The sequence below is a fragment of the Heteronotia binoei genome, chromosome 5 (genome assembly GCF_032191835.1).
Source record: "Heteronotia binoei isolate CCM8104 ecotype False Entrance Well chromosome 5, APGP_CSIRO_Hbin_v1, whole genome shotgun sequence".
Taxonomy (NCBI): domain Eukaryota; kingdom Metazoa; phylum Chordata; class Lepidosauria; order Squamata; family Gekkonidae; genus Heteronotia; species Heteronotia binoei.
The window spans coordinates 127,157,472-127,177,476 of NC_083227.1; the positions used below are offsets into that span (position 1 = coordinate 127,157,472).

A 20,005-nucleotide genomic window follows, 5' to 3' on the forward strand; every position below is an offset into this window, starting at 1 on the left:
AACAATGAAAAGAGAAGGCTCCTTTTTCTCAATGATATGTTTTACCTGTTCAGCAAGAAGTTGCCTCTGGCCCATTAAAAACTGTTTCTGTTGCTCCATTAATAAATGCTTTTGTTGCTGTTCCCTCTGTTTCTGCTGATCTAGCAGCATTTGGTGCTGTTTCATTACAGCTGCCTGCTGCTGACTGTTGAGATAGGCTGTGCTGCCATGATTACCTGCCATGGACACATTTGGAGGCTGTGCATTCACCCCAGGGCCAGGAACAGAAACAGGAATGCGGGGAACATTAGCAGAAGAATTCTGATCCTATAAAGGTAGCAATAACAAGTAGAAAGTCAGCCAAGACTTCAGTTTAGAAACACATATTAAATTTATAAGGTTCTGTTTTTTGACTAACTCCCATCACAGAAAATCTATATTCAGAAAGTTGCTAGTTTTTTATCAAGAAGTGTTCAACACAACTTTGACTGTGACTATAATTTGCTTTCATATGAAAGCAAATATGCTTTTTTTGTATGTCAGTAAAAAGTTTAAAATTGAGTTTAACCATAAGTCATGACCCATTTTTCCATACATAAAGATTACAACAAATACTGTCTTCATAGGATATAGAATGTTTAAATTACTTCTAACTACTTTCCATGCAACTAATGACATTTGTAAAGATAACAAATGTCAATCTTAGAAAAGTCAATTCAAATAGAACCACCTAAAGAAATATCTCCTTAAAATGTTAATTAATTACACTAATGCTTAACAAATTTCAAATAATTTTGTATCTGTCTTTAAACAATTCAGCCACAGACTGATGACCATGCAATAGGCATTGTATGTCAGAATACAGCCAATTGTGGAAGTATCTTGAGTTTGTGGTCATCTTTGTTGCCCTCTGTAAACACACTCTACCATATAACTAGTTTACATTTTTGATCCACGTATTTACCTTCCACCAATTTACTACAGCCAATCTGCTACGCTAGGCAATTTACCTGGCTATGTGGTACTAGAGGTCTGTAGGCCATGCTTCCAGACTTCTGCTTCATTATAAACATCCCATTCTGCTCTTCATTCATATGAGGCAGGGGAGCCTGTTGACGCTGCTGCATATATGCCAACATAGCAGTCTTGTTCTGTCCAGGTACTGCAGCCCCCTGCACACATTCTTTGTAATGTGAAAGAGGTTTTGTGTTCCCATAGTCCAATACAGAGCTTTGACTAGATACAGAGTTCTGGTTTAAACTGTTTGGCTGATGGCTTAGAATATTTCCAGAGTGATAATTGCCTCCAGCCCTGGGAGAACTCTTGTTTGGCATATTGGACATTATGAGTTTCTGGTTACTGAAGTCCTGTTGATAAACTGAAGGGCTAGTAGGATTTTCCATGCTATATGGGACAGCTAATGGACTATGAGAAGGTCCAGATTGCTGCCAACTGGAAATCTGACTGGGTTGATGGACTTGCTGTTGGTTTTGCAACAACTGATCTCTCTTTTGCTTGGCAGCTATCTGCTGAAGCTGTTGAGCAGATGACATGTCTTTGGCACTTCCTGTATTCTGTCCAGGTAATACAGAATTAGGTAGAGGCCTCTGTACATTCTGAGACTGGTTTGATGACTGCATAATAGTCTGATGATTAGGATTTTCAGTCACTGACTGACTGGATGGCTGAAACATATTCTGGGAATTACCAACCACTGGAGAAGCAGCACTAACAGGCACAGAAGAGTTCCCAATGAAGGCTGTGCTAGAGGAACTAGATCTGACTTGTGGAGACCCCATCTGTTCTTGCTCAAAATCTGCTGGAGAAAATTCAGTCTTAATAATTATGTCTTGTGGCAATGGAGTTTGTGCTGCTGAATTTGAAGAGTCAACATCTTTCTTCTCCTCAAAGTCCTCTGTAAATAGATCTTTCATGTCTTCATCTGGCACTGACCTATTAAGTTCATCAATGAGCTCTTTCCACTCTTGCTCATTAAGGTTAAGATCAGACATCAAGTTGTTCTGAGATATAGAACTTCCTGCTCCAGGAATCATACAAGGAAGATCATCTGGTTCCTGTTTGAGCTCCTTGTTCGAAGTCATACTAAAGGAGTCATCAACATCACTGCTTCCATTTAGCTGTAGATTAGAATCCCGCAGACATTTTTTGCTGATGCTATCTAGCCCCAGGGAATGTTTTCCATTAAGCTGCAATGTATCTCCACTGGAAGATTTGCTGTCTAGCTGGTGCAGAGGAGATACAGGAGGAAGTCCATTGGAGGACCCACTCAAACCACCAAGACCATCATCATGACGTAGTTTCTTGGGCACAGAAAACATCTCCCCATAGCCATTCTGCTGGTCACCATTCTGAGGGGAAACAGAACTATCAAGTTTCCTTTTCACCGTCTCATGAAGCTGCTGAAAAAGAAATAATTTAAAATTGGTTTATATCTTACAACAGTTTGATTGTTTTCATATTAAAAAGGTTATAATGAGGTCTTTCAGACAGTTATTTCCATTAAGTATTATAAGCCATATGATAAAACGGCATTTACTTCTGAGTTATACTATGCAAACAGAACAACTCAGCAACATGTAGACTTATTTTTAAAGCTAACACTCAACTGCAGGCTTAGAAACATTACTGAATGCATAACTGCTTCTCCTCCTTTACTAAGCAGACCACGTGGTACATTAAATTCACTTGTAACTTTAAAGGGCCAGCTGCTGTTTGAGGCTAGAACAGAGTGGTACACAATATGTAGCTCTCATAGTGCTTTGAATATAGTGTTTTGAATTTTGTTTGAATAAAGGGCAAAAATATAAAGCCCACAGGTTTATGATCCTCCCTATCCTCAAAGGGTTCCTAGTTCTACAAAGCTTAAGAAAAAGTACAATATGGCTTGGATCCTGTCTAAAAGTTCCACAGGCATAAAGGTGGGGTGATTTTCAGACTCTCTTCCCAAAAGAAACCACTAACCCCAAACTATTTCAAGGGATTCTACTGTCCTGAGAGACAGCTTTGGAGAGAGGGAAAACTGGTGAGTACTGCCCTCCACTCTTTGTGTCCATGGAATTAATAGGTGGGATCCAAGCCCATATATACAGCAGTCACATCACTGCTAACATAGCACAGCACTATTGAATTCTCCGTGCAAAGAAGAAGCTGTATATTGTACATGTGAAGTTTATCAATAAGGTGCTCATCTGAGGATAAATGTTATATACTGAGCCGAATAAATACCTGAAAAATATCTTATTGGTGTTTTTCGGGTATTTAGAGGGTGGATTTGATTTAAATCACTAGTCAGTAAGACTTGATTTAAATCATAGTTTTCTACGTAAAGACTCATTTTTTTCTGGTATAACCTTAATATTCACAATTAGATGAAGATTTCATTTTCAGAATAACAACTGTTCATATTAGTTTTACAGTTATATAAAAATATTGATTTTTAATACTATTAGAAACATTATAAATAGAGAAACTTCATCAAAATATTCCCAAACTGGGTCTCTTTTACGGCCTGCTGCCATTATAAGTTTTCTCCTCCAGAGAAAGAATAATGTGATAAACCTCGGGTTATACACACAAAAGAACCAAAAGTCTTGTGGAGTATTCTGCCCCAAAAGTTTCACTTTCATTTTTACTGCTTGCCCCTCCCTCCTCACACTTAAGTTTCTTCTTGTGCAGATCTATTCCACTCGAAGCAATCTTTTTCTATTCATTGAACTTTTTGAAACTTAGCACTTAAGGGGTTGATTCTGTGTACACAGGTTTGTAGAACAATGAGATTAAGGTCTTTTTCTCAACTCTGTTCATTTTATGACATTTTTGCTGTGTAGAAGAGGCATGTGATCTCTACAGACACAAATTACAGTTTTGAGCACTGCAAAACCAAGCATCTGTGTTCTGTGATAATATCTTGTAGACAGAGAAACTGCCCAGTAAACTTACAGAAACCTCTGAAAGAGCATAACATTGTGAATGGATTAATAGAATTTATTACCAAAAAAATTAAACATTGCATGAATATACAGCCTTATGCTTCAGAATTAAAAACTAATTCTTATTTCATGATGGAATAATCTTTGGATGATAAAACATTTTCCTCAAAAAGCACTTTATTTAAAAAATCCAATTCAAATAAAAAAAAATCCAATTTAAATCAACAAATCCATTTTTTTATTTTTAAAAAATCATTGATTTTTTATTCATCCTGGGTATTCATTCAGTCAAATACAGATTAGAGCAGGGGTGTCAAACTCATTTTGTTAGAGGGCTGGACCTGATACAAATGGGCCTTTTTGAGGCTGGGCCATGTGTGTCATAAAATGTAATTTGAAGTAGCAGAGATATAAACTTTTATAAAGGACACAAACGCAATTAAAGATATTATGTTTTAACTTAAAATACAAACATGCTTAAAAACTCTTGCAATATTTTGTTTAAAATGTTAAGGTGGGGGAATAGTGGAATTTGACAATGCAATCTTTAAAATAAAACATCAAGAAAAAGCACAAGGATCACAACAGAAACTAAAAATATAACATGCTCTAAGCCTGGGAAAACAATGAAATGGCACTGCAAGCTCCCCCCCCACCCCATTTACTCAGATTGGCAATGGCTCTCCAATGTAACATCCCCCTTTGGCTGTGGGTTTCTAAATTAGAATATTCACTAGGCACCAGTTCTCAGGTCTGCTGAGCAGAGACAACCTGGCTCAAAGCATCAACTCTTTATTTGCAAGGACACAATTCCAGGAAGCATGAGCTTCAGCCAGCTATAGGAACACTGAAACAGCACAGACAAAGTTGCAAGGAAACTGTGGAATAGATTTTCTATTAAGGTCTCTGGGACCTATCTATCTGGGCACAGAGACCTTAACGGAAAATCCACTCCACCTTTTCTTTGCGGCTTTGTTTCATGCTGCAGCCAAACAAGGCAGAAACAGCAGGAAACTTCAGTAGCCTCCGAGTTTCAAAGAGTAAAGCCAGGAAAGGGAGGGGGAGAAAAGAGCCCGGGGGCCTCATTACAGTCCTGGGCAGGCTGCTGCTGGCCCACAGACCAGACATTTGAGACTCCTGGATTAGACAATCTGATTCAGTTACAGCTGCATCCAAATTAAAGACAATATTATTTAGTTTTTTATATGGGACAGCTAGAAGGCACTTAAAGAGACCATGGTCTCTTTATATGACTTATGAACTTGCCAGGTTGTGATGCTGCTGTGGCAAGACTCATCAAGTGAACTTGAGTAAATTTTAAATGCTTTCTGAACTTGCTGAGTGTCACTGTCATGCCAGCATGACTTGATGTGTGAATTCAGAAAGTATTTAAAGTTTAAATGCCTTCTGAAGTCTCCAAGTTCAGAAAGCATTCAAACTTAATTTTAATTCTCCACAGGGTATAATGGAGCCAAATAAATTCAGGTTTCCCAAATATTTACCCGAATACTAATATAATACCAATACTGGCACTCAGGAATATTTGGGAATGACAATATTTTCCAGGTCCAATAGACCTGAATTGAGAAAAAAACCCTGATTTTTTTTGCACAACCGTAGTGTCAATTATACAGTTCAAATTCCCAGCCAGAATTATAATATCTCCCTGAATCTAGATAGTCTATTAGTTTTTTAAATAATATGCTTAAACTTTTGTATGGTGCATAAATATGTTGCAGAAGAATTCCACATGCTTTCCAGTCTTTAATAAAAAAAATAGCATCCATCCTGATCCCTTTTGATCTCCAAAGTAGCAACAGCTGTTTATGAATACAATCATCACCCATTTATTTTTGGATGCTACAGAGGAATGAAAGATTTGTCTACTAAAAACTGAGTGCAAATACTTCTCATATCTTTTTTAATATGTATTTCTTGCATGCATAAGATATGTGGTTTGTCTTTCTGCACTGCTTATCCAATTGTCTTTTAACAAGGCTCTTTAAACTATTATTTTATTTTATTTTAGTGAATTTCTATTTCGCCCATTCCCCGTAGGGCTCAGGGTGTAGTACAACATATAATAAAACAATAAAACACAATAAAAACATTTTAAAACAGACAACTCAACAGAACTCAGATTACCATGACATCACATATTGCCCAGCCTAGCCATCTCACATCATGATATCTCATAGGGATGGCAGTTTTTATTCCAATTCCTAGCACAGATGACAGCGCTGGCTGGGGAGGCCAACCAGATCTAGAATAGACGCCTGCATCAGCTAAAAGCCTGGTGGAACAGCTCCGTTTTACAGGCCCTACGGAAGGCTAATAAGCCAGGTAGGGCCCGGATCTCAATAGGGAGCTGATTCCACCAGGTTGGAGCTAGGACTGAAAAAGCCCTGGCCCTAGTTGAGGTCAGGCGGGCGTCTCTTGGGCCGGGGATGGCCAACGGATGTTGGAAGGTCAACTTAACAACTTCCTGGGCATATATGGAAAGAGACAGTCCCATGGTCTGTTGGTCCCAGGCCGTGTAAGACTTTAAATGTCAGCACTAGAACCCTGAAGCGATGGCAGCCAGTGCAGACTGTGGCCCGCCGGCCGAATGCCCACCCGTAAAGGTGGTGCAGTTAGCTGGCGAGTTGCCGCATTCTGCACTCGCTGCAGTTTCCAGATCAGTCTAAAGGGTAAGCCAGCGTAGACCGAGTTACAGTAGTCTAGTCTGGAAGTGACCATTGCATGGATCACTGTAGCCAGGTCCTGGGGGGATAGATATGGTGCTAGCTGCCTGATCTGCCGAAGATAACAAAAGGCAGACCCAGCAACCATCGTGATCTGGGCCTCTATGGAAAGGGAGGCATCCAAGGTCACTCCCAAGCTCCTCACTTTTGGGGCTGGCACCAATGTGGCACCGTGCAAAGCTGGGAGCTCGATGCCCATACCCACCCCACCCCGATTCAGGTATAGGACCTTTATCTTAGCTGGATTCAGCTTCAGCCAGCTCTGTTGTAACCACCCAGCCATGGCTCCCAATGCCTCAGACAACTGCTCAGGGGTGGCGCCTGGCCAGCCACGCATCAACAGATAGAGCTGGGTGTCATCAGCATATTGGTGGCAACCCAGTCCAAAACTTCAGGCAATCTGGGCAAGGGGGCGCATATAGATGTTAAATAATATTGGCAAGAGAATGGCTCCCTGTGGCACTCCACATACAAGTGGATGCCACAAGGAAGTCTGCTCGCCAAGCACCACCTTTTGTCCCCGTCCCCGGAGAAAGGAGGAAAACCACTGTAAGGCAAACTTTTAAACATAGTAAAAAAAATTGCAGGAAACTACATCAATTTAAAGCAGCATTGATGACAGAGCTAGACATAACACAATCTTCTCCACTGGCAAGTAAAAATTACTTTGGGTATGAAATATCCCACTGAAGCATGATTCAGCATTACATGAACAAGTCTTCTGCCACCCCCATCCCCTGCACACTTGGAATCTATCAGCAATTTTGGCCTTAAAAAGGTAAAAGTAGTTCCCTGTGCAAGCACCAGTCGTTTTCAACTCTGAGGTGACATTGCTTTCACAACGTTTTCATAGCAGACTTTGTACAGGGTGATTTGCCATTGCCTTCCCCAGTCATGTACACTTTCCTCCCAGCAAGCTGGGTACTCATTTTACCGACCTCAGAAGGATGGAAGGCTGAGTCAACCTGGAGCCAGCTACTTGAACCAGCTTCAACTGGAATCGAACTCAGGTCGTGAGCAGAAGGCTCTGACTGCAGCTTTACCACTCTGCACCACGGGGCTCTACAATTTTGGCCTTAGCAAAAACCAATTTTTGCAGATTAGTACACTATAGTTTGTACTTTCCCTCCAAACCACACTGCTTTAGAGAGACAACAAACTGTGGCTTGAAGTAAAGGGAAAATCACTAATGGACTCTGAGGGTATATGGGCAGAGTGAGTAAAGTAACAGAGGGATAGTTTACATCTGCCTTTCATCTAAACCAATTCAGACAGCTATGGCACCATTTTCATGGCTTAAATGAAACACCTTCTCATCTCCTGTCCATTAACTCCTATCTTGTACCTAAGACTTATTCACATTTTTGTCATGTGGATACATGAACAGGAAGCTCTCACAAAATTCCATCAGAATGTCAATGTTTTTGCTCCATTCTAAGACTCACCACAGACCAATCCACAATCCACACAGCAAGCAGATTTCCTGGACACCAGTGTGAAACTATATAACTGACATATAAGCACAACCATACATTGAAAACTCACTAACCAAACATGCCTGCATTATTCTAGTTACCATTCAGGATAACATCAATCCATAATCTACAGTCAAGTACTGCATTGCAATCCTATTTATTTATTTATTTTATTTTATTTTATTTATTTGCTCTGACCTATCAGACAGGGACTATACAGGATTTACAAAAGGTATTCTTTTTAGATTACAATATCTGCCAAAGCAAACACACCAAAATTACTGTGAAATATTAACGAGATACATTCACCATACACTAGCTTTTCTCCGTGTCCAGTGCTTTTGTAAATGATCTGTTGAATGGCAATGTGAAAAAATGCCTCTTTGTGAAAGGGCAGACCAGAAATGGTAGCACAGGCAGAAGCGTTCCTGTTAGAGGCTGTGGATGTTTTCCCATTTCCGACTCTGGGATGACGTTGCTTTCACAACGTTTTCACAGCAGACTTTTTACGGGGTGGTTTGCCATTGCCTTCCCCAGTCATCTACGCTTTCCCCCCAGCAAGCTGGGTACTCATTTTACCAACCTCGGAAGGATAGAAGGCTGAGTCAACATCGAGCCAGCTACCTGAACCAGCTTTCGCTGGGATCGAACTCAGGTCATGAGCAGAGGGCTCCGACTGCAGTACTGCAGTTTTACCACTCTGCGCCATGGGGCTCTATATACAATACAAACAAATATAAATTTACAGTAAGGTGAACGAAAAAGTTTGAAGAACGGGTTGCTAAAAATATTTGAAGAAATGCTTATTGTTTATCCTATTATGTCAGGAGAAGGAAAGTGGCAGGGGAGATGTTTGGGTTTTGGATAACAAAAGAATGAAAGAATTGCTTAAGGACGATGAAGAGATAGCAGAGAAACAAAATTATTTGTGTGTGTTTTCACTATGGAAACTGTGGGACATGTACCAATGCTAGAACTGCTTTTTCAGGAAGGGTGTCTGAAGAATTTTGTTAAATCAAGGTACAAAAGATAAAGTTCTGGAAGTGCTGGACAAACTAGAAACTGACAAAGAATAGATGGCATACTCCTGAGGATTCTTAAGGAAATTGAGTGAGAAATTGTTGCTCTATATCAGTCAGTATATATACGGTAACTTGTCACTAAAACTGGCTTCTGTGCTGGACAACCAGAAAGTAACAGATATTGTATATATCAATTTGTATATACAAATTTATATTTGTTTTGGCAGAACCTGCACTTTTTTCTGTTCATTTCATTTGGAGAAACCTTCTGCTTTTTAAAAGAAGTCTTTTGCCTTTTAGAGTTTCTTAGACTTTAATAATCAACCATGCAGGCATCCCTTCAGACTTTTCTAACCTGGGGAAGGCATTCCATCTGGACATCGATTACTTCAGTTTTATATAGTTTCTAGCAATCTGCAGGGACTGAACTCTCTTGATTCTCAGTTTTTACTTTCTTTTGTCTAGTCCCCTTATTTTTACAAAGTTCCCTCTTTGTCTGAGACATTGGGGGCAGCTTTCCATCAACATGAATACTGAACTAAAGAGTACTGCTGTCATTGTTCTCAATCAGTACAACAACACCTATACCATCTAGCATCAGGTCTGAAGCCCCACTGAGAACCAAGTTCAGAGTTTCTATACCTCAAGCTCACTCCATGATCAATGGCACCAATACATAGTCATTTATGATGTCGAGAAACCCTGTTTCTACATCATGACTCAAGCACATATTTACTCAATAAATTTTAAGGTAGCCTTAGTATTATACCATTTTCCACTTGAGTCACCTCCCTTATTTCCCTCTCCAATTTGAGATCTGCCTCACAGTTTTGATTGGTGTGGGACAGTACACCCTTACTTTTGAGTAACCCTTGAGGACTAATATCTTCACCTATAGTGATTCTGTGGGGGAAGTTTATTCCATAAATATTTCTGGCTTATCTGACCCTTTAATATACAGAGCATGTCCCTCCCTGTCTAGAGGGTTTATATTCAGGAATACTGTATTCCATTTTCTCCATTCTACAAGGTTTCTGGATGCCCAATATATATCTAAATTGTCATCATTTAGCACTAAATATGCATGCACACTTCTTCAGACAAGGAATGAGGTCCAGTAAGCAGAGCTACATATAGCTGGTGGGGTTTGGAATAGTGGTACAAAGTTAAAATCCAATAGCAGAATAGTAAAATTAACAAATTCAGAAAACCTTTGATCTGGGTTGCACCAGCATGGGAAACCATAAAACAGTAACATGTCAGAATGTGAGAATGCCTGTTAATTATTCTATTGCTAATAAACGTGGGTCAAAAAGAGGGCATTTCTTTCCCAGATATTTTTCCTGTCCAACTAATTTACCTTTTAACATGTAACATAAATATATACATCATTCTAGTTTGCCATTAGGAAAAAAATACATTAAAATATAATGGAAGATGGTTTAGTATACATAATGAGATAAACAGCCAATATCCCTGTTTGAGTATGTCAATACAAAAGCATTATTCTGATGCACTATCCTAAAAGAGAAATACATTGGAATACTGTAGATATATCGCCCTACTTGGTGAAAGTGGGTTTAGCATCTGTAATGAGATAAAAAACAACAACATCTCTGTTCAGTCCTGGGGAGGTGTTTGTTCCAAGTTTCATAATAGTTTGTAATTCAGCAATTTCTCTCTCCATTCTGTTCTTGAAGTTCCTTTGCAGTAGCTGTTTTACTGCAAAGAAACTTCAAGAACAGAATGGTGAGAGAAATTGCTGAATTACAAATTATTATGAAACTTGGAACAAACACCTCCCCAGGACTGAACAGGGATATTGGTTTTTTATCTCATTACAGATGCTAAACCCACTCTTAACTTCAAGAAGAGAATGGAGAGGGGAATTGCTGAATTACAAACTATTATGAAACTTGGAACAAACACCTCCCCAGGACTGAACAGAGATGTTGTTGTTTTTTTATCTCATTACATTTGCTAAACCCACTTTCACCAAGTAGGGCAATATATCCACAGTATTCCAATGTATTTCTCTTCTAGGATAGTGTATCCTAAAAGACAGTGTAGGATAATGTTTTTGTATTGACATACTCAAACAAAAGATATTGGCTGTTTATCTCATTAAATATACTAAACCCATCTTCCACTATATTTTAATGTATTTTTTTCCTAATGGCAAACTAGAATGATGTATATATTTATGTTACATGTTAAAAGGTAAATTAGTTGGACAGGAAAAACATCTGGGAAAGAAATGCCCTCTTTTTGACCCACGTTTATTAGCAATAGAATAATTAAGAGGCATTCTCACATTCTGACATGTTACTGTTTTATGGTTTCCCACGCTGGTGCAACCCAGATCAAAGGTTTTCTGAATTTGTTAATTTTTCTACTCTGCTATTGGATTTTAACTTTGTACCACTATTCCAAACCCTACCAGCTATATGTGGCTCTGCTTACTGGACCTCATTCCTCGTCTGAAGAAGTGTGCATGCACACGAAAGCTTACATTCTTAATAAAACTAAGTTGGGCTTAAAGGTGCAATCGACTCCTATTTTGTTCTACTACTTCAGACCAACACGGCTGCCTACTTGGATAAATCTATCATGCAAAGAGGTTTCTAAGAGGTTTTCCCCACCTTCACAGTCAGATTCTCTCCAACCTCAAAACCATCACTCTTCACAACACCAGAGGAGCAATCTCAACAGGTATGTAGCAGGTCTAGTGCTTTTTAATTCCTTTGAATCAGTGACAACTGTCTCATGGTTGGTAGCAATAGCTTCAGCGGAGTAAATTTATTCTGTAAGAACCAAGAACTCCATGAATCAAGCATTCACCCACAGTTTTTCTTCTGTGAGCAGAAAATCATACCATGTAGCTAAAGATGTACATTTTCTGGAAATTTTGAAGCTGCAGTAAAATGCTTTTTTCCCTATTTGTTTTTGGGGGAAAAATTGCAACTTTGGGGAAAAATAAATATATTCTGTATATACTTTCCTTTCAAACCTAAACTTCTGCTGATTTACCAAGATAAAATGCATTGTTTATAGCTTAGTTATCATATAACAATTGTACTATTTTGCATACTGTTGGAATTTAAAAGAATAACAATCTTTCATTTCTATAACAAAACATTAAACTATAATACTTGAAAAAGAGGTGCAAACTGTGGAACCCCATGCTATTATGACCTTAAGCTGGGCACATTCCATTTATGAGTGTGTCACAACACCGACTCTCGTCACAACCTCAATACCTTAACCACCTGTCACTAGCAAAGATTAAAACGCCCCATCCTTTGACCCAGCTCTATCCAGCCACTATCTAAACAAAGAAATGACTAATGGACCAGGCACACTAAACTTCTGACTCTACCCAATGCAAAGATCACAACAACTTAAACTTCCATAGGTAGCATATACTTATTTTGCTCCCCTTCCCATATCTTACAGATGACCCTTTTAAACAGATCCTTCAGATACAGTGATTGATATACAAAAGCCTGAGTGGCTGAGAACATACCTCCACTTTACCTGCAGAGCTGAATCTCTTTTTTCAAATGACATAACTTTAATAATTATTGTTGCAAGTCTTGCATATATTTAGGTGGAAAAGATGGTTTAAACATTTTAAACAAATAAATAAGTTTCACTGGCTATTCTCAGATGTTTTTTGTGACTGACATGACCTAGCTTCTTGCAGCTGGCCCCTTGATGGGCTCAGAAGCTCCAGTTTTACTGGGGTGTCAGAATGCAGGTGTGATGGACTGCACTTTTTAAAGAGGCTTAAAAGTGCTATACATACAATTTCAAGACTGTGAAGGGTTAATACTTCAGAGAGACAGAGAGCCTTGAGTGACAGGCTGTTCCAAGAGATCAGATCGGTAAGCATCAGCTGAGCAGAAAAAGTCTTGTCAGAGCTACATGCTGAGAAAAGTCATTTTAGACACCTGCCTTAACTGTAAAGAGACTGTACTGAGACCACCTATGAATAACCCTGTCAGAAAAAGTGTTTAGTGCTGCCAGAGTCAGATTTCAATTCAGACTGAATGCAATCTGAATTCAGCAGTAGTTGAGAGAAGTTTGAACACACACAGGAGAACTGGGAATTAAGCACAGACACAATCGGGAAAATGGAGGTTTGTGGCTCAACTGGTTCGGAGTTCGGACCTGTTGGGAGTGAGTTCCAAAGGCATTTAAATACTTTTGGTGTCCAGCTCCAGGGTTGGGCTGACCCAACTGAACTTTGAAGGCCTTTACGGGCCTTTAGAACTCACTGTGGGAACTCTGAATGCTTTTATAGGCTTTATACGGGCAGGCTCCACCTAGAAGTGGGCTCTGAAGGCCTACACAAGCCTTCAGAGATTAGTCTGAGAGCTCAGTCAAGTCAGGCCACCTAACATGACTGAGCTGCAAGAGTGAGCTCTGAAGGCCTTAAAGCCTTTCGGAGCTCACTCTCAGGGCTCAGTTGGGCTGGCCCCACCCAGAGGCAGGCTCCAAAGGCATTTAAACGCCTTCAGAGCTCACTCTCAGTCGGGCAGCCCAACCTGGAAGCTCCAAAGGCATTTAAATGCCTTTGGAGCCACCTGTACAAACTCTCCCCAAACATCATAAACCTCCATGGAGGTTCAGGGAGGGTTTATGGGAGACACATTCACCTGAACCCCAGTTCAGTTCAGGAAGCACGAACCGGCTGTGGTTTGGTTTGCACCCATCCCTACTGGGGACAGTCTGGCAAAGGAACTGGATAGTGGAGAAAGCTCCAATTCAGGCTGTCACGATCCTGGGCCTAGCGAGGCTTGCAGGCCCCAGGAAAGCCTGCTTTGGAGTTACTGGGAAAAGTCTACATCTCCCAGGATCCCCTCTGTCCCTCTGATTGGATAGCAAGGGGTTTGGAGGGAAACAGGCTCAGAGAGGAGTGGGGCCTGGGAAGAGAATATAAAGGCCCAGCCCAGGAAGTGGGTGTTCTTTCCTTGGAAGGCTGAGCTAGAGGTAGGCTGTGCCTAAAGAGCTTGAGCCGGGGAAAGCTCCCTCACCCAAGGGAAGCAGTGAGTGCTGGTTAGTAGTTTAGGGACTGTAAGTTAAGACGCGTTAGGACTTTTGTTTATTTTCCCTTCACCCTTTTACTGTTGTATGCACCTTGTTAATTTATCTTGCACTGACTTTAGAATAAACCTTTTTGTTGTTATTCACTCTGCCTGGTCCTCACGCCTATTATTTGGCCTAAGCTACAAGAGGCCTGAAGGGCTTGGGAGGGAACTCTGGGCCTTCTCAAGGGGAACCCTTACTTAACCCAGAGTGGTGGCAGCAATTGATAAGACGCCCCTGAGTCTTGACACAGGCCAAAAGAAAACCTCTTCTAGAGACAGAATTCCCTACCCAGTCAAACAGGACAAGTTATCTCGCAAGAGTAAGAGATCCTGGTCTGATGTGATTAGGAACTGCTTGTACAGACCTAAAAGTCAATCAAAAACTCAAGCAGAATACAGGTGTTCCAAATAAAAGGGGGCTGGATACTGGGAAGAGGGTACTAGCCTTCTGGGCACCAAAAGCATCAACAATTATACAAATACAGCATATCTGAGTGTTTGGAAAAACACTGGAACATGACCCTCTCAATATAAAGATCTAAGTAACTGTGAATAGTTTAAGAACTTCCCATTAGCCTGATGCATAAGAGCGAACGTCTATGCTTATAATAGTTTTATCTTGGTTATTTCAACCCCTGATTTCACCTGACCTTTCCCCCGATATTAAATAAAACCTTCTGTTATTTTTGAATTTTAAAAGCATCTCAAGTATCATTTTCTGTCATTTAAGTCTAAAGGGAGACCCTAACCCTTTCCTCATGTCCTGGGCTGAGAAAATAGCCATTACTTATTACTGAGACAGGGTGGGACTGCTAAACCTATTTGAAAGAGAAGAATACGCATTACCAGGGCTGCTCAGTCAGTGATGGGACACAGACAGAAAAACAGAGGGGGAAAAGATTTTCTATGACCGTGTCTGCCATAGAAGGCATCTGGGCAAATGGAGGTTTCCTCTCCACAAACATGGATTTTAAATCATGGTTTAATCACAGCCGAGAACCCCAGTTTGTGGGGAAGAAAACTCCAACTAGCCAAGGCTCACTTTCAGATATCAATTTCAGTATCAATATCTACTAAAACTGAAGGACCTGAACCTACTGCGTGCCATGAGTCCACCAAGTAACTCTTACAGGGAGGATTCTACAACAAGGTTTTTAGAACTATATGAATGGGATGTACTTCAAAAATCACTTTCAAGTCAAAGTGTAGCCAACATTTTCATAATCACCTTGAGTCTTGATAAGAAAACTGGACTATAAACAAAGTAATTAGTAATAATTTTTTTTTTAATTCTCATCTCCCCCCACACACTATATAGAACAGGCTATCAACAATTGTTGGCAATCAAACTAATTTTCTTTCCGTCTATCAAACAGGATGAATACATAAAGATTTCAATATACTTTTTAAAAAAAAAAAAATACTATATGCCAAAATGTTGCAGTAGTCAAGATAAGCTTCATACTTAGTAATAATTCAAATGGTAAAATTCTTCTATTTTGCAAATCAGCTCTTTGCAAATAGATTTCCTAGGTGCACATGATGTCAAGGAACTTAAGATACCACATTTTAATGTAAGACAGAGATCCAATAACTCAAATAACCTTTTTATTAAAGGTATTCCCTAATTTCAAAAGGACTCCATGAAAAAAAATCACTGAGAAGTCTGAGCCTTCTGAAAAAGTGGTCCCTGGTTCATGAAAGCTGACGCAACAAACATGTATTAGACTATTATTTTTACTATAACAAACTAACACAGTTACCCCTCTGGAATTAGTGTAAACCAACTTTAACTGTTAGCCTGAAGGAGGTACAAGTAGTAATCCTTAAAACCTCATTTCAATCCAAGCAGAAAGACCATCAACAAAATAGGAGCTATATTTCTGGATTGGTTTTAAGATCCTGAAATAAAATTTAGGGTTGGATCCAACGTACAGTGAACACAGCAATATTCAAAGAATAAATATTTCTGCCTTCTCCCCACATCACACCATGCACCCAAAAATGCCATTTCTGGGATTCTGTGTAGGGTGTCCCGTGGAGTTCTAAAGTGGAAAAAAAATCAATGAAAATCGTGCCTCTCCTTCTGCTGGCAGAAGATGAGTTTGGTCCAATCCTTAGCTTTCCAGCACAGAATGGGATGTGTTTTCAAATACAACATATTTGTCACTTTAGATCCATAAATCAGTAGTGCTAACTTGGTGGCTTGGAAGTCACTCTGACATACCATCCGTGGCTTTTCTGAGCACTCTCCCCCCAACACGACATCTACTCCATGTTTCAGAAAAGTGGGCAAGGTCCATGTCCAGCAGGGACTGCAGCTGGCAGATAGTTTCCACCATGAATCCAAAAGCATGGATAAGCTGCAATCTTCATGTCCGGGGTGGAAGTAAATGCAGCTCTTTTGTGATTGACAGTAACTGCAAATGGGGCTCTCAATGAGTTGCAGACTCATGAGGACCACTGTCATAAATAAAGTGAGATATGGGGGGAAAACTGACAGCTCTCATTTGTAGTCAAAATCAAACAATAAAAAAATAAGTTGAAATTATATATGACTGAACTTACACATGAAAAACTGGAAAGATATCACAATCAGTATTCCTCTAACTACAGTGAATAACCTTGGTTATGACACAATATTAATATATGTTAAAATGGAACAAATTAGTTGTGAAATCTAGTTGTACTAGTATCTCATCCACACAAGCTGAGAGGCTACAAAATTTACCAAATAGCTACTGTGTTGTCAGTCCTAAACTGATTTTTTCCCAGTCATTCACAATGGCAGATACTATCCAGAAGCTATTTTTTGTTAATGATATGAAAGGTTATATAACTCAATATTCCAAAATTTAATTTCGGAGATATGTTACAAGTTCTGCTGTTCATGAATATATTAATCTTTTTTAAAGGCTGCAGTGGAAACCTGTCTTGATTCCTTGTTAGAAGAATGTTACTGCCCTCTTCTTAATGTTACTGCCCTCTCCTTAATATATAGCCTCAAACAGGCTATATATTTCAGGGAATGGGTCTATAACCTTAACAAAAATTACGCTTTCCTTTTGGAGTCTGAGTAGTTTCAAAAACGAAATTACCAACAGTTACTAACACAGCTGGCTGAAAATGTCACTGTGTTATTTCAGAAAGGCCATAGCTTGTCAGTGCCAGAACACAGGGTTTAACTAGTATAAAGTCTAAGGCTCAATCCATGTATCATCTGGTTAATGAACTTCATGAAGCAGAACTGGGAAAGGCCTCTAAGGGGCACTGTTGCTAGGCAGAGTTGACAGTTCTCAGTTGAAGTCCAACTCTCTATAAAAGCAACTATTTAAATTCTTGTATTTGTTACTGTGTTATATTGAATTGTTTGTTTCTGTAGCTCAAACTTTTATAATAACAGTAACAGTCCTATTCATAACTGCGAGGAGCACATTTCAGTATATAAATCTGTTAAATGGGGGGAAAACAGCTTTCCTGTGATCTTTGACTTTTTAAGAGCTCCTTTCCAACTGCTTGTGAAAACTGGTATAAAGTATTAAACACCTTTCTTAACCTTACTATGCTGGTCAATCAGTAAGTCTGGGGGGGAGGGGGATGTACTATGATACACAGAGAAAACATATCCTTCCAAGACCATCTTCAAAATCACAGCTTGCACTGGAAAAAGAATACAACCCCCATCATTCTCCCACATCACACTATCCACATAATGTGGTGAATCAACTTGTTCGAATAAATTTATTCAGAAACATAACAGTATCTGGAGCTAGATCAAGATGGGTAGCCTTGACAGTATGTAGCAAAATAAAAGAGTAAGAGTCCAGTAGCATCTTAAAGACCATCAACATTTGGGGTTGGGTATCTGAAGAAATGAGCAGTGACTCACAAATGCTCATACCCTTCCACTATTTTTTAAGTCTTTAAGGCATTACTGGACTCTTTTTTACTAGTATCTGGAGCAGAATTCTCATCCACTATATACATAATATCCCTACCTCCCCTGACTCATTACAGAATCAACATAAATGGAGCGGCCATTTACTGTTGTTAGATGTGGGAATAAATACCACCCTTCTGCATGTTTCCTGCCAAATGACTGTTTACGTGGATATGATTAGGGCATTACGAACACCTCACCAACCCTCAGCCCTGTATGCACTCAAAAGCCTGCCTTACACAGACCATACGGGTAATAGTGCCACATTGAGGTGAAGAATCAAAAACCAGGCTATCTCCTTGAATAAAGAGAGCAATTTTAAAGCAGATCTATTAGCTTACTTTTTAATTTGATCACAATACAACCTCAATGTATTACTTTTGTGCTCATTCCCCTACAGGCAAGCATCTCTAGCTAAAAAATCTCAGGTGACAGGTACTGGGGTAAGACCTTTCTTTGGAGATTCTGGCTAGGAGTCAGAGTAAACATCACTGAACTAGACCAATGATCTGACTCTGTGTAGGGCAGCTTTATATGTCCATATAACTATCTACAGAAGTTGGCTAATTTCCTATATTTTTTACTACAGTGTTTTCTTTAAAAGTTATAAAACAAACACAAATCAATGTTCTTTTCTACAAAGCGAGGGGGGGGGGAATCCCAACATCATTATTCCTATTTCCAATATTAGAGATTCACAGTTCTCTGAAAAAGTTACCTGAAGTCACTACTTTAAAGTTAAAAGTTCTTCGCTTCAAGCCACAACTCTTCTAAAGTCTAAGAAACTATAATCCTAGTTCGAGCCTTTTCCAAGGCATGCCACAATGCCAAAACAGGCCCAAGGAACTCCAGGGCCGTCTAGGCCGCATCAGCTGGGACCTTACCGCGATGAGGGCGCTGCTGCGGCCTGGGTGCTGTTGCTGCTGTTCACCGCCCGCGGTGTCGGCGTCGAGGCCATTAGCTCCGGGCCTGTCGGAAGAGGAGATAGCGGCAGAACCCGCCGAGCCCGGGGCCGGAACAGAGGGCGGCGGTTGCGAGGGCGCAGCTGGAGGGGGTGCCGCTGGAGGCGGCGGTTGGCGGTGCTTCCCAGCCCGCTTCGCCTTGGCCTGCAAGCAGCGCTGATGAAGAGCGAAGGTCTGCTGGCGTTCCAGCTCTAGACGCTCCGGAGACACGGCCTGGTAGCGTGACTCACAAGCGCTGTGATGCCGCCGGCATAGTTCGATCCGCCGGCGGAGCCGCTCCATTACCGCGCTGTGCCGCGGCACCACGAAGTCCGCCATGGGACAAGGGGGCAGAACCATGAGCCGAGGAAGAGAAAAGAAGAAAGGGAGCGACCGAAAGCTCTCCACACCAGGCGCCTCTTCACAGCGCCATGACTCACAGCAAAGGACACCGGGTAGCCCTCAGCCACAACTCTTCGGCAGCTCCTGCCGCCGCCCTTTCCAGACGCGGGCGCCTCAGTCCCCGCGGGACCCGACCCGACCACTGTCTAGCTGAGGCCCGGCCACCCGCGCCGACCTTCCGTCTCCTGCCACCCCTCCCCCCCCCCAGCCTCAGGCCCACAGCCACTGAGGCCTCCCACTTCCCATTGTTATCCGCGCCTCAGTCGCCGCCATCTTGAAATTGTTTTACCCCTTTTCTTCCCTCCCCTCCCCTCCCCCCGCCTTGAAAGCCAGCCCAGTTCAGAGGAGGCGGACTTCTCTCGGTGGTGCCTGACGTCACAGCACACGCATTGCTTTTGGAATGTGACGGACAGTTCGGCGATCCAATAGAGCGTGAAGATTAGAAAGGGGTCAGACAAG

General features: G+C 40.8%; 1 protein-coding gene across 3 annotated transcripts in view; it reads right to left on the reverse strand.

The window, feature by feature from the left end:
• The window catches only part of MAML1 (mastermind like transcriptional coactivator 1), a 30,437-nt gene extending 10,676 nt beyond the window's left edge, over positions 1 to 19,761 (reverse strand). Inside the window, exons 1-3 of one of the 3 annotated variants that reach the window (XM_060240346.1) lie at positions 19,088 to 19,761; positions 990 to 2,399; positions 46 to 306 (exon numbers count right to left, since the gene is read on the reverse strand). In XM_060240346.1, coding sequence (XP_060096329.1) covers positions 46 to 306; positions 990 to 2,399; positions 19,088 to 19,504 — 2,088 coding nt within the window. In that variant the 5' untranslated portion in view covers positions 19,505 to 19,761. The remainder of the gene's footprint in view (positions 1 to 45; positions 307 to 989; positions 2,400 to 19,087) is intronic. The other 2 variants (XM_060240345.1, XM_060240344.1) reach the window with 2 other exon arrangements.
• Positions 19,762 to 20,005: the final 244 nt, after the last annotated feature.